This window comes from Brienomyrus brachyistius, chromosome 11, assembly GCF_023856365.1.
Source record: "Brienomyrus brachyistius isolate T26 chromosome 11, BBRACH_0.4, whole genome shotgun sequence".
NCBI lineage: Eukaryota > Metazoa > Chordata > Actinopteri > Osteoglossiformes > Mormyridae > Brienomyrus > Brienomyrus brachyistius.
The window spans coordinates 16,979,364-16,993,667 of record NC_064543.1 but is presented as its reverse complement, the minus strand read 5'-3'; the positions used below and the strand labels follow the sequence as shown (position 1 = coordinate 16,993,667).

At 45.4% G+C, this 14,304-nt stretch overlaps 2 protein-coding genes across 2 annotated transcripts in view; one reads left to right on the top strand and one right to left on the bottom strand.

Moving 5' to 3' along the window:
* Window positions 1-36: 36 nt before the first annotated feature.
* Window positions 37-6,985, top strand: ctu2 (cytosolic thiouridylase subunit 2 homolog (S. pombe)). Its single transcript, XM_049030761.1, has 15 exons — window positions 37-436; window positions 592-666; window positions 908-986; window positions 1,070-1,129; window positions 1,415-1,475; window positions 1,616-1,725; window positions 2,265-2,521; window positions 3,200-3,335; window positions 3,972-4,103; window positions 4,786-4,877; window positions 5,069-5,169; window positions 5,438-5,594; window positions 6,338-6,404; window positions 6,552-6,610; window positions 6,768-6,985. The coding sequence occupies exons 1-15, from the start codon at window positions 381-383 to the stop codon at window positions 6,820-6,822; spliced, it is 1,497 nt and encodes a 498-aa protein (XP_048886718.1). The 5' UTR covers window positions 37-380; the 3' UTR covers window positions 6,823-6,985.
* A 395-nt stretch (window positions 6,986-7,380) lies between these two features.
* Window positions 7,381-14,304, bottom strand: part of piezo1 (piezo-type mechanosensitive ion channel component 1) — a 65,884-nt gene continuing 58,960 nt past the window's right edge. Inside the window, 10 exon segments of the mRNA XM_049030716.1 lie at window positions 7,381-8,725; window positions 9,029-9,209; window positions 9,436-9,515; window positions 9,618-9,740; window positions 10,136-10,308; window positions 10,567-10,659; window positions 10,827-11,015; window positions 11,211-11,358; window positions 12,198-12,356; window positions 13,855-14,069. Coding sequence (XP_048886673.1) covers window positions 8,476-8,725; window positions 9,029-9,209; window positions 9,436-9,515; window positions 9,618-9,740; window positions 10,136-10,308; window positions 10,567-10,659; window positions 10,827-11,015; window positions 11,211-11,358; window positions 12,198-12,356; window positions 13,855-14,069 — 1,611 coding nt within the window. The 3' untranslated portion in view covers window positions 7,381-8,475.

Below are 14,304 nucleotides of genomic sequence, written 5' to 3'. Positions count from 1 at the left end.
CTCTGCTCCTATTCCGAGTACCATCGCTAGTCGGCACTTTCCCTCACTTTAAATAAACTATAGAATCGTTGCCGCGTCACGGTCAGACTTAAACTTGAGTGTATCGAATGTGATCATTTAATTAAGCCACCATGGACATAATAAGAAATCGCTTATCTTTTTACTGTCAAGGAAAAGCAAACTGATGGTTTTTCGATGACATGCCATTCGTCATCAGACGGCGACGCTAGATACCTTCTTAAAGCTGTCACGTTACTACGTGTGTGTATTTAAATAGGTTGTTGGGTACCGTTTTTATGATTATGTGTAACGAGTTTTGACTGTTTATACTGTATCTAAACATTGTTTAAGTAAATGAGAACAATTGCCAACGTCTGACCATGTGTGAAGTAGACGAAAACTACGGCGATATCTTGGAAAAAAGGACGATACCATGGTTCGTATTCATTTTGAAGTAATCCTGCTTCCCTTATGTCTTCACGGCAAGCATGTCAGTTTATATATGAGCACTCGCATTTACATATAAATTAACGACCTGATATGTGTATGGCTTAGTTATATTATTATTTATGTAATTTGTTTGTTCAACAGCGTCTCTCAGATGTGTATGAAATGTAAAGCGAACAGTGCTACGCTGATTATCCGAGCTGGAGATGCTTTTTGCCGGTATGATCTCTGGACTCCTATTACAAAATTTTAAAAAATCAGTAGAATTTGAATTTGTTTTATGCATTCCTTTAAAAATAAAATAGCTTAACTTCACGTTTTCATTTGATTCATGGTTTTTTTTATCCGTCTAACAAGTCAAGTAGCATCCTGTATGATTCATTAAACTGAACTTGATCATAAATGTCTCGTTTTAATTATAGCCAATGTGCACTAATAGTTTGCCCATTGTATCATGTAGAGGCTGCTTCAAGGAGTATTATGTGCATAAGTTTCGCGCCATGCTCGGAAAGAATCGCCTCATATTTCCTGGTGAGAAGGTAGGATATAGCCGCATCTGAGCTTCCCGGAGTGTTTTTACATTAGTCAACAGTTCTGTTGCGATTATCTGTCTCTTACTCAGGTTCTCCTTGCCGTGTCCGGTGGCCCTGCCTCCAGCTCCATGCTTGCGCAGGTCCAACAGGTTGTGTTGAAAACATTTCTTAGTTTCTTTTCCTAGTTTCATCTTGACTTTCTTCGACTCGATATATAAATTAAATATAAATTACAATAACGTCAAATGCAATCATTTGTAGGCTAAATGTGAATGCATGACCTATATTACCTGTCAAATGTAGGAGGTTATTAATTTATAGATAGTAGTTTGTATAAATTTTCTGTACTAATATAATAACGCAATGCTTAAATTTTCTTTCTGCTTTCGCATAGTGTGGTTTGCATATCCAGTAATTTTTCATATTTTTTTCAGGGTTTGAGCCAAGATGTGCCGAAGAAATTAAGATTTGTTCCTGGAATAGTCTATATAGATGGTAAAGTCCACATTTTCGTAGCCATACGAGAGAATTTGTAGTGATATATATAATCATGCCCAATTTAAAATATATATTTTAACTGACTTCTGTTATTAAATCTGCGGTGTGGCTGACCATACCCCCTTTTTATTTTAAAGAGGGAGGGGCTACTGGCCAGAGCATGGAAGCGAGACAGATGGCAATTGCTCAGTTGGAGTCCATATTCCAAGGCACTGGCTTTCCCTTTCATATAGTCCACCTGGAGCAGGTAAGCTCTTAGGGCAGAGAACTGATTTTGGGTCTCTGCTCACTGCTGAGTAATCGGTTTGGAGCCCTACGTAAATGTTGTATTGTCTTTGTTGTGGTGTACAAAGCTTCGGGATGCATTTCTGTTTAGCTCACTAAGAGTGAGTGAGTTTATGCACATTTATTCAGTATGATATTTCCTGGAATGATTCAATTACAGTCCGTTTGTTCAGTTATACTACAAAACGGCCACAAGAGGGACCCATTCCAGCCTCTTAACCATAAACTCCAGGTTAGAACCCTGTGTGACATATTAGTCCTCGTGTCACTTAAAAGTAACCAACCAGAGTGGCATATATAACGCCATACCGTGCTTGGGAAATGTTGGTTCAGTGAAAACATGGCTTTTGCGGGTAATTTTGCTGATATGCGTTATCACTGTTTGTGTGCTGGCTCATCATAGTAAAAGTCGGAGAGCCGCCCAGTGAGGGTCTCTGTCCTGGGTGGTGACCTGGCTCATGTACTGGTGATCTTCTCTATCTTTATGAATGAATCCCGCAGGTGTTTGGTCTGCCGGGATCGGTCCTGGAGGCTGCATCTCCAACCCCCACAGGGACCGATGGGAGTTATAAGAGCGCTGTGCACCAGTACATCCAGAGTGGCAGCACGGGTGGAGCCGGTCCGTCGGAAGAGCCGGTGCTGGATGCCCAGCTGGGCACCATAGAAACGCCATCTTCACAGCATTCCCAGGCCCTGGAGAGGCTGTTTTCTTCTGTGAGGACGCTCACCGCCCGAGAGGACTTGCTGATGACCCTCAGGTGCGATTTCCGCAGTGAGAGTTTCACTCCTCCCTGAACAGGGGGGGTCACTTATTATATTGCTATAGGTACAGTGACCTTCAGTGATTTTGGTGACCCATTTGACCTTTCAGTTAATATTATAGATGAAATAATGTTATGGGGAGCAGTGTGTGGCTCTGTGGGCTAAGCCTGTGTGCCTGTAATCAGAAGGTCGCAGGTTCAAACCCCGTCTCAGCCTGTGGGTCCTTGAGCAAGGCCCTTAACCCCCAGCTCCCTGGGCGCCGCTACGGGTGGCAGCCCTTTGCAGACAACTTCCTCTATGAAAAAGAGGAAGTTGTGAGAGGCGTAAAGACAATTTCCCTACGGGGATCAATAAAGTATCGATTATTATTATTAAAATGTAGAATTTGGAAGATGATGTTACATGAATCCCCACACAGGCAGGATAATGTGGCCACATCGTTAAACTTTAAACGATGAAAACTGCAAACAGGCGAAATGGTGGACGGAAAGTACAAAGTAGCCCCAAGTCGAAATGCAACATCACTGTTCCCAGCAACTAGCTGTTGTGTTTGTCCAGTTTCCCTCCCTGCCCTGCATGACATGGGGCTTGTGGTTTAATGCGTGTGTAAGTGAGGATCGTTTCTGGCTGCTCTGGGCTCTGCCTGCACGCCACTTGCTGTACTCCTGAGCCAGGCAGCACCTGATCGTGCACACGGCGAGGACGCAGAGCTACTCCAAGGTCATGATGGGGGACAGCTGTTCCCGACTGGCCGTCAAGCTGCTCAGCAACATTGCTCTGGGCCGAGGGGCATCGCTGGCCACGGATACGGTGAGCGCCGCTCTCTTGGCCACGTGGCCCGGCAGGCTGGTACCCTGACCGTCATGTCATGTGGGCCCTTCCTACTCAGTTACGCATAATTAACCACTCAGTTAGTTTAATAGAACAGGGAGTTATGTGTGCTGCTCTTCAATAGAAGAGTCTGGTGCTGTTTTTTTTTTTTTCTTATTGCACGTCCATTAATTCTTATTTATGTTTACTTTGTTTACTAATATTCTTTTGCAGCATGTTTTGTTTGAGTACTGTATATTTTGTAAGTTTTACACTATTTATACTTGTTTTGCACTATATGTTTGTCTGCACGTTACCTACCTCGCTACTGCATGCAGAAGAGTTTCCTCCTTGGATGAATAAAGTTCATCTCATCTTTCATACTTTGTGAAATGTGCCACAATGCGATTGTGTACATAAGCATACATTATAATGGGGGAGACCGTGGCATGTGAGGTGGATTATTGCATTTTGAGCTACAGGATAGAATAATGCCTACATGTGTTTCTTTAGTATAAATACTAACAGCAATCTTTTGTAATAAAGTCATTGGTTAAACGCGTTTCCACAGCCCTTTAGCTTCCCAGGTGTGTTTGTTAATGGATGTAGCCAAAACCATTCCTGCTCTGCGAACAGGGCTTCTCAGACTCTCGCCATGGGGACATCATGGTCGTCCGGCCCATGAGGGACTACACTTCGAAAGAGATCGCTTTCTATAACCGCATGTTCTGCGTTACGTCCGTGTTCATCCCCAGCCTCGACACCAAGGTGCGACGCATTGTTTCTTAGATTTGTCTGTGTGCTTGCATGATAGGAGTAATTGGGGGGGGGGGGGGGGCGTTCAGGTGATGAGACTGTCTACTTAATAATAAAAATCACCGTGATTACTGGGGCTTAGCATCCCGAGTGTACTTAGCCATGAAGCCCCAAAGGTTTGCCTTGGATGGGTAAATGCAGCAGTGGAGTTCCAGCCTTGTCTGCTGCTCTGGGCTGTGATCTTGGATTGGCGTAGCAGGCATTTTTGCATAAGCAGTGTCTGTTTATTTTAAAAGCAGTGTCTTATCTTTGTGCAGCTTGTCTGCCCCCTTGTGGCATATTGATGGTATAGACTTCACCCAAATATGAAATGATTTTAACGATGGGCTAGGACAAGAGAAATGTTTTTCTCTGCCTAATTGGAAGTAGAGTATTGTGTGGATCATTTTACCTCTTACTAATTATGAGCCCACAATGCATACGTTGGTATTTTTCTACAACAATATATCAAAAATACCACTTTCGATAAATGTTAGGCTGTTGTGGCTGTGTTTTGTTAAGTAACTTTTCTGAGTACCACGTCGGTTTGTGGAATGAATTTGGATGGTTGCTGAAATGGGTAATGTTGGAAAATGGTCCGAAAAACCGACAGAATTGCCCAGGCCAGCTGTGTGTCTCGTCTCTGCGCTTCCAGGTTCCGGAGAAGGCCAGCATTCAGCACCTCACCGAGAGCTTCGTCACCACACTGCAGACCGACTTCCCCTCCACTGTCAGCACCATCTACAGGTAGGGCAGTAAAACCTCCGAGGGGTGGGATGGCAGGAGGGAGGTGCCGAAGCAGAATTGGCATGGGAGACAGAGCCCTGTGGTGAGCTGACTCATACTGGGGAGGTACAGCGCAGATCAGAAGGTCATGGGGATTGAGTACCAGCAGGGTATAGTCTGGTACAGATGGACCTGTTTCAATATCTCATCAGGACAAGTGAAAAACTTCAAACAGCCTCTGTGCCCCAGGACCGCGATGCTGGGCTGACTGCCAGGTGCCTGCTGTGCCTGTGCCCATTGGACACGACATGCGGTGCGTCTGGGTGCCTCAGAGTGGAGTTCTCATTGTCTAGGAAGTATGTTTGATGACAGTTAAAATGGGGCGGGGCCACTTAGGGCATTGGCCCTGGCTGGGCCCGCCTCCTCCCCTGTCAATCACTGATTCAAAACACATCATTGGCTAATAAGGCCCTCTTATGCCCCCTACTTAAGAATATCCTAGAAGTTATAAATTATATTGGGCTGCTGTTCTTCGGGTGAACTTTCCTCCTTTGTCGCTGATCTCCTGCTGTCCCTTGCAGACAAGGCTTCTGCCTTCCATGCCACCCTGGTGTCGGAGAAGCTCTCCCAGAAGCTCCCTGCCGAGGCGGCTCCACCCAAACAGGGCTGCTCCTCGTCCATGGGGCGGCAGGGCAAAGATTGTGGGGCACTGACAGATGGATGCTGTTCCTCTGACAGGTGGGAGTTCCTCATGCGCAACCCGTGGCTCCTCAGATGGCAGGACGTGGTCTGACTGGCGGCGTTCCTCCTTGGAATGTGCTTTCATCACTTCTAATGAAGCTTTAATGTTTACGGACAGACCAAACATTCGGTTTTAATGGGTCAGCTGCGGTGTATGATGCTTTGAGCTGTGCTAACAAGACCACCCTTCAATTTTGTTATGGCTATAAAATAAAATTGATTAGCAATTTGTTGAGGCCCTTCAGAAGTACCTTTTATCTTAAGCATACACTAAATCTTTTACATGGAAGGTCTAAGATACGTTTAAGCCCAGAGTTAGCCATGTATTAGATGTAAAATGCAGACAAACTGTCTAGTACATGGTGGGTTTAACCCTACTTTTAGAACTATGTAATACGCCAGGATTTTAGTGCCAGAACAATGGTTGAGGTTACAGTCTGAGTCTTGAGGTCACATGGTCTGTGTCTGGTTCCCCTGAACCATGAGTGAGTGGTTTGTCAGCCACAGAGATCAAAAACACCAATAGCACTCCAAAACAAGGATGTATTCAAGCTCTGGCTTGAAGTTTGTGGCCATCTCCTCTTTGCTTGAACACATTGCAGCTGAGCCAAAAATTCTTAATCCTTAGGTAGTGGGGAAGCAGATTTATGCTTAGCAAGTTAACACATACACTGTTGAATGGGGTTCACTTAGGTGCAAGATCTGTGGTTTAGTCAGTGTTGATGGATGTTCTGGCGCAGGATGGGCCACGTCCCGGAGCTCAAGAGCCTGCTTTGCTACAGCTGCAGACTGACCATCCAAGACACGGTAAGTGAGCTGATCTCCTCCCTCCAGCGGCTGGGTGCTGGTGCTACTCCTTCCTGCATCCATGAGGGCTTTTGATTGTATGAAAAGAGGATGAAGAGGGTTCGAGTTTCTGAGTCACCCGTTTGACCATGTTCCTGTCTTCCATAGACGGCTGTCGACAGCCTGCCCCCTTATATTTTAACCGAAGCGACACGCCGAATGCAAAGGTAAGCGTTTCGTAGATATCGCAGAATGGCCGCTTACTGTTGCTTATGGCAACGGACCAATGGATGAACCGTCGCGTAATGAGATGAGGAGACCTGCTCGCATGTGCGTGGCAGACCTGACGGTGAGTCACAGGCAAACCCAGCTGTCCCTGCTCAGGTCCCAGATGAGAGAGGAAATCGCTGAATTCCTGTTGGAGGATGACGACAGCTGAGGAGCCCCTGAGGATAGCTGGGACGATTCAGTGTCGTTGCGCTTTCTGTGTCTGGCGTCATTTGGATCATTTGACACAGACTGTTTGTGGTGCGGGGTCAGGAGGCATAAGTCAGGCTTCAATTACTTTTGTAAAACCAATTAAATATTGGTACATTGCACCATTTCATGTTTCCAGTGTATTTTCTGGGATATTTTGGAATTTTTTATTGCAAGTAGAAAAGTAAGCTAACGGGAAGGAGCTTCAGATAGTATTCATCTTACTGATTATCCGGTAAGATAAGATGAACTTTGTCGATTCCAGGGGGAAATTCAGGAATAGTGTAGATCACAGAGGAGTCTGCAGTCTGTCCCAGGCAGGGAGGCCAAAGACAGAAGTACAGTGGGTAGTGATATTGGCTCATTAAAAGTAATAAAATAGCATAACAAATTAGCCTCTCAGCAGCTTCAGAGCAATATTCATATGGGTGCTGTACTGGAACTACTGCAGGTAGGTCAGCGAGGCCGTTGCTGGGAGAGACTGCTGGTTCCTGATGCACTGCTTTACTCAGACACACTATTTTTGAAATGTCCATTTATTTTCCATTTATAGCACTGCTGATTTGCCAGAAGTGATCACTGAGATATGCATATCTCAGTGAACAGGTACATCTACCACCATCCTAAAGGACAGAAGTTCTCCTTAGCGGGTTACATTACGAACACCATGCTCACCCCCTCTCTTTATACTGGGTATTGCTCAGGAAGCAGTTTTGACAACAAACAAGCTTTGTGTTACTATATTTGGCAACAGAAGAGCAATGACTGGCATTCGCTTTAAAGTGTTTTTCCGCCTAAAGCATTATGAAACTTTTCCAGCATGTAATTTCCCAGAGGTCAACCTTGCAGTTTTTGGTATGGTGTTTGGCAACTTCAGCATTCAAGAGCACTTTTCGGAACCTAACTGCAGTAATTATCACCATACAGTCTTTAAACAACATCTTACATAAGACAGTAAACCTTTCCTTGTGGAAAAAAAAAAATCGTAATTGAAATTGATTAATTCAAGTGTTTTTTTTCCTTATGAGCCACAATCAGCCTTTTAACCAGTTACATCCTATAGGAGGAGGATTCATAGTCTTAACTGTTCGTTCTTACAAGTGGAGATTCAGAAAATCTTACTGTAGTGACCGAAAAACCACCAAGGTCCAGATGTCTCTTCATCATTTGGTTTTACGAAGAAATACCAAAAGTTTCATGTCTGACGCCAGCGGCCAGGGATTGGGATTCACATTCCTGACCATTTCGGGTGACGCCTTCCCTGGCTGAAAGGTGCAAGACTTTAGAAAAGGAGGGAAAAGCTGAGCTCAACCTAGGGGGGGGGGGATGCCTGCCACCGTCAATGGCTGAGAACAAGCCGCCTCATTGCAGTCAAGAACAGCCTTGTGATTTGTCCTTCCTCCAATGCAGTGCACCTTCAGCACTGTGCCTGTATAGCCTTCCTTTCCCTGGCTGTGTCCATATTTCCTTCCCTTGAGTTCCATGAAGATCACTAGGGAAGGTGGGAGGGGACACGGAGGTAAACAGAAGTCTAGATAAAGACACCCATCAGAACACGAGTGGGTTTGGCGAGAGGGAGTAAAATCAGGGATTGGGGATAGCAGTGAAGGCAGAGCTAGTCTTTCTCCCGGGTCCACTTGATCATTGTCTCTGGTGAACGGTAGAGGAAGATGAGCTTGGCGTAGAGCTCCTCTTCCAGCTCCAGGTCACCGGTCTCGCGCACCAGGAAGATGTCGTTGCACAGCTTCATGATGCGGTCCACGCACGGCAGCTCCTCGAACATTATGGAGTGCGAGATCTCGCTGAAGAAGCCGCGCACGAACTTGCCAATCACCAGCACCACCGACACATACAGCCCCATGATCCTGCATGATTTGTGGGGGTGAGGGGGACAATGGAGAGGGGATGTGAGTGGCTAGAAGAATGATGGTAGTTAAGCCCAAACAAGGTGTCTCTTTCACAGTGGATTTGGGTGAAATGGTTTACACCAATGTTTCCGAACCTGGTCCTTGGGGGACCCCCAGATATGTTTTTTGGGAGCAAAAATATAGACTGACAGGGAGCTGGGAGGGAGCAAAAACATGGGCTGTCTCGGGTTCCTTGAGGACCATGTTGGGAAACACTGGGTTTTTAGAAAAACTGAGGGTTCCCTTAGGGGAGTTCCATACCCGTATCCTGCCAAGAAGCCCAGGCTTGGTGGGCTGACTTTGTCATTGAAGATGACCATGGGAAGGACCTGACAGGCCCCCTCAGACTTGCTGCAGCCGGCAATGCTGATGTCCCACCACTCAAGCGTGCCGCTGCCATTCAGCAGCGTGAGAGTTACGCTTTCATACCCCTCCTCATCACCTGGATGCGACGGGACATGGGTGGTGACAGCTGACATCTCATGATATTTCAGTTACTGTTTCCAGTACAAAACTTCCCAGAATACAGCCTGGATGTGCTGTTCTACAAGGGCACAAATGTACCTTGGCAGAAAACCACATCATTGACAATGTCTACTTACTTTAAACTACTGGGAAGTGGGTTAGCACCCACACAACAAAGGAGCTGTATTATATTTGATACTCACCCTCATATAGCTGGCTAACAGGTTTAGCTTCTGCTCCATTAGGCGCCCGGATGTAGTTGGGGAACATATGAGGAACAAGTCTACCAAACAAAAACAAACAGCATCACGTCAAGATGCATCATGTCCAGTGGCTTTTGGTGACTGAGGTAGAGCTTGTGGGGGGGGGGGGGGGGGGTACGTACACTGGGTCCGTCCGATTTCCCACCAGCAGGGAAGCCAGCTCGGCTCGGACAGGGTCATCGGGCGCCAGGTCGATGGAATGCGTGTCTGATGTGTGTTCTACTGTGCCACCCTTTCCCAAGTCCCTGTTCAGGAACACCAGACAGGATATTGGTCAACGATGTGTCCAAAGATAGAATCGGCGTCCTGTTACAGGACTAAAAAACATCTGTCCTGATTTTCAACGGGGGCATTGCTAGGATCTTCAATACGCCAGGGGCTTTGCACAGATTTGGTCTCTGGGCTAAGGTCCATCTGCTGCAGCACTGTGAAGGAGTTCGGAAATGCAACCCTGGCCCAGGACTGTTATGGTGTATGGAATTCATAATAGAGCATAGTTGTGAAAACATTTGAGCTACACAAATAATTCCAAGCTCGTTTAGAATCATTCGGGGCTTGTGATGCATTTGGTGTTTGATAAACATCACCTTTTCTCACACCCGTTCTCCCCCAGTCTTCTAAATGCACAAAATACACTAACCTCTGGAAGTCCCACGTCAAACGTAGAGTCATGTCCATGGGACTACCCAGCAACTCCTTGATAACTTCTTGCCTGCTAGGGGGGCTGATCCGCCAGACCGATCCTGAGCTGCCCTCAATATTGGCAGTGACGATGTCCTCGTAGCTGTACAGAGAGATGAACTGCATTGCCACCTGAATGGACATACAAAACCCTCCGTCATCCACGTGTCTCCTTCTCAGAGAAAAACTATTCATACCGTGAAGAAAAGCATTGAATAGAGAGAAACAGGAGGAAGTGAACGAAATTCGGAAATGAACCTGCTGTCATACTTCTGTAGCCAAGTGTAAAAATAAGAAGTTATAGTCCCTGAAACAATTACCTTTGGATAAAACCATCCACTGAAAAAGAAAAGGAAGGTGGTAAAATTAGCAAGAGAAGCCCACACTCACGGCATTTTTGCTGAACTTGTCTGAAAGCTTGTTGTAGTCGTCCTCGGTGTACGGCTGGATAGACTGCTGCTGCACACTCATGGTAAACAGGGGCTGTGGAGAATAGCAGGTGTCACATGACGACCTCAGGAGGAAAGCAATTGCTTATGCTTATTAACGGATGCCAAGACTGAGACATTCATCGGCTAACACACTGTGCAAGCAGATGGATGAGACACTGGAGTCATGCATGCTAAACTGAGCGCCCCCCCATAACTTACTTCATAACCTCCAAGCTTGACAGTAACTGTAACGTCCACTGGATGATTGACCACACCCACAACAGATCTGACCAATGAGATGAAAAGCAGTGGAAACCAGATGATGCAAATGAGGAAGACGATGATGAGTCCCCCCATCCCATACTTCACAATCTTCTTCTTCTTCTGACCCTTTCGTTGAGGGTATTTCTAGAATAAAATTAAATAAAAAAAAAAACCAACAATTAGTCCGCATCACACCAAAAAAATGCCTTAATATTTAGCATATGAGAGTAAAGATGGTAGCAGAGAATGAACACCTTTCAATTAGACTACTCATTAAGAGGTGAAGGAAGATGTTTGAGACTTTAAAGGTCAGTAGATCATAGCAAAAGGTCACCACACCTTCTCTGTCTCACGGCTGCATTTAATGATGAAGGTGTTGGCATAGATGTCTTCCACACACATCCAGTTGGAGAGAGAAAGGGTGGTATCTGTCCACACCCAGTCCATGACAGCCCGTAGCTCCACCAAGAACGGCACCAAGCGGAACCTAAAAATGTGCATATTTTAGGTACTTTACAGAATGTAGATTACGATACAGATTAAGATGACTGTCATCTGTTGTAAACAGCCATGCACAAGTGGAGTGACCAAATCCAAATGTAAGTAATCCTACATTTTTGCTTCCCACAGCAAATTGCACAGATAAAATGCTTCTTTTTTCCATTACAAATTGTGCCCATACAAAGAAACCCTGTTCTGTTCTGACTGATTTCCTTGTCTTTCCAGCTACTAAAACATCACATTAAGTCTGAGTTTTCGCTTAGAATTAAATAAAGAACAAAACCACCAAACTGACTTGTAGCTGTTGGTTGGGAGCCAATCAGATGCATTTAGGTCTGTTAGTAGGGCTGGTCGATATGGACCGAAAATCATATCTCGATATTTTTAGCTGAACCGTGATATACGATATATATCTCAATATTGTTTTCCCATAAAGTAATAACACAATATACAGTTCCAAGTTAGAGCCAAATGTCCTCAATGTCACACGGGCACTTTTATATACAGACAGCTGTACATGTACATGAAAAAATGGCAGAAAAAAGTCGATTTGTCCAACCTTACTGCGTTTCGACAGATACATCTATCGATCGGTGCTACCTTACCGAAAATGTTATTGTCATTTTTATGGGCTGAAACTGAAAGCCTACTAACTGAAAGCCTCTCCCCCTAAAACACAAACACAAAACACTGCCCCTTCCAGCAGCTGAACCTACAGCCTGTAGATCCTCAGATTTGCATCCACCCATAATCTGCAACCTACTCCCCAAGCCTGGCCTGGTTCAGTTTTTCCCTGTCAAGAAGAGTGGAATTTCACAGACTCACCCCTGGAAGAGGAACAGATTGAGGTGGTTGTACTTCTTGGTGAGGAAGTTTCCCAGAATCCTAGTGGGATAGCCACAGCGGATCTGATAGGCAGAGAGGGCGAAGTATATGCACTTGACGAAGTACCACAGCTGGGCCACGGAGTTCTGACTGAACATCCTGCAGAGAGCCAGGAAAAGTGATCAACGTGACCGTCTTCCATGTCAGAATCAGAGGAATCACAAGGAATTTAATTTGGTAATTCTGGTCATACGTCACACATTAATATACAAATAGCACAGTATAATAAGAGGGTCTAGAAGTGAAAGGCCCAAGTGAAATGGGTCTGTAATCTTTAAATCCAGTTGTTATCTTCTTTGGAGCAAGATCCCTGCACTGCTCTCAGAAGTGTTTAAATGCATCAGTGACCAGTGCAGCTTTCCTGAACAGCCTGCAAACGCCTTGCTCTTTGATGAGAGATGATGGGTGAGGAGGTGTGATTACGGACAGAGGGGGGTATTGGTGGTGGTGAGTGCTGGGCCGGATGACCAGAGGTGAGAATCGCAGTCATTAGTTGTCTGGCAGTTTGAACAGTAGTCACAGAGTGTTCCTTGATCAAATTAGTAGTAAAGGATGTTAAGTTTGTAGAGTTTTCATGAGTCAGCAGATGCATGGGGGGGAAGAGATTTCTTCTTGAACTTTGTGATTGTTCTTAAGCATCATCCAAACAACAGATGAGTTGCATTTCAGATGATTTTTATACCGATTCTGATTTTGCCTTCTAGTACCTCTCACGACCCCCACTCATGTAGGCCTTCCCCTCCCCGGGCAAAGTTCTCAGCTCTTTAGTGAAATATGGTTTGTCCTCGTTATCTTCACAAACCTGAAGCAGGATGTGAGAGTGCCAGTGTACTCATTAAAGTCATCGCCGCAGGCAAATTCCCAAACTCTCAGTTCCCCAGTGGCTTCAAGGGTCCCACTCCGAGTTGATATCCTACCTGGTTTAACTGCTTTTAGTTTCTGTTTGTATGTAATCAATAACTGAACCACTGGATGACCAGAACTCCCTGGTGGCACCTGAGGAAGAGTACGGTAGGTATATCCATGGGAGGCGTCCTTTCAGTGTGGTAACAGTGCTCCAGTGTTTCATCCACACTATTCAGACACTTGATAAACTGCTATTAAGTAGCTCATAGTCCCTCATAATGATGACTGGTGAATCAGGATGCTCCTCCCGTCGTGTGACTTGGTCAGCCAGCAGCTTCTCAGCAGAATGTACATTTGCTTGAGGAGGAACAAAAACTCTCCTCCCAGTTGCCTTGTCAAGGAGTAGTTTGTCAAGTAAATCAAGTCATTCTGAACGGAGATGATTTTGCGAAGTGTCCTGCACATTAAGTTTTTCTATAGGTGGTGCATTTATTCATGTTGCAATGAGCTTCTTTGCCCAAATGAACATATTACCAAAGACCGACCAGCACACTGTAGCTGCCTCACTGTGCTCCATCTTGAGATCAGTGAATTTGGAATACAGAACTTAAAATGAATGGGCTAATGAGTGACAGAGGTCTCTGGCTGTCACATTTCATTCTGTATGTCTATTGAGAGCAGCCCTGCAATGAATTAATTTAGACTAATTCTACTAACAGAGATCAATGATCCAGACCCTCCCCATCCTCACCTTTCGGTAACGGCAGGCAAAATGAAGAACATCCAGATGTGAATGCCAAAGACAAGGATGATCTGAAAGATGAGTTTGCCCAGGACTGTCTTGCGCAGGTATAGTGCACGGTCGATGATCATGGTGCTGAACTGTATCAACAGCATGACCAGGAATGCTTCGGGAACCTGGTCCTCTGACAACGAGGAGGCAATGTCTGCTGCTGCAGAATGTTTCTGAAAGTGGAGGCACATGGGGTGACAATCAATGGGCTGCCCACCATCAGGGCGAAGCCCAAGGGAGGCTTGGGGTCTCATTTATCAAAGAGTGCGAATCGCTGGTACGCACAGGCAAATCGGTATTTGTGTGCGAACAGCCTTATGAAGTGAATGTTGATAGATCTCACGCATTCTAAATGTGACTGGGCGCGCATGGCAAGACTTAAAAAAATAAGACTTAAATAAAGAAAGA

Excerpts from the sequence above, each read along its gene's own strand:
- ctu2 (XM_049030761.1), top strand. The coding sequence starts at position 381 with ATGTGTGAAGTAGACGAAAACTACGGCGATATCTTGGAAAAAAGGACG. Across the intron at positions 667-907 it reads GCTGGAGATGCTTTTTGCCG|AGGCTGCTTCAAGGAGTATT; the intron begins GTATGATCTCTG and ends TGTATCATGTAG. Across the intron at positions 2,522-3,199 it reads GACTTGCTGATGACCCTCAG|GCAGCACCTGATCGTGCACA; the intron begins GTGCGATTTCCG and ends CTCCTGAGCCAG.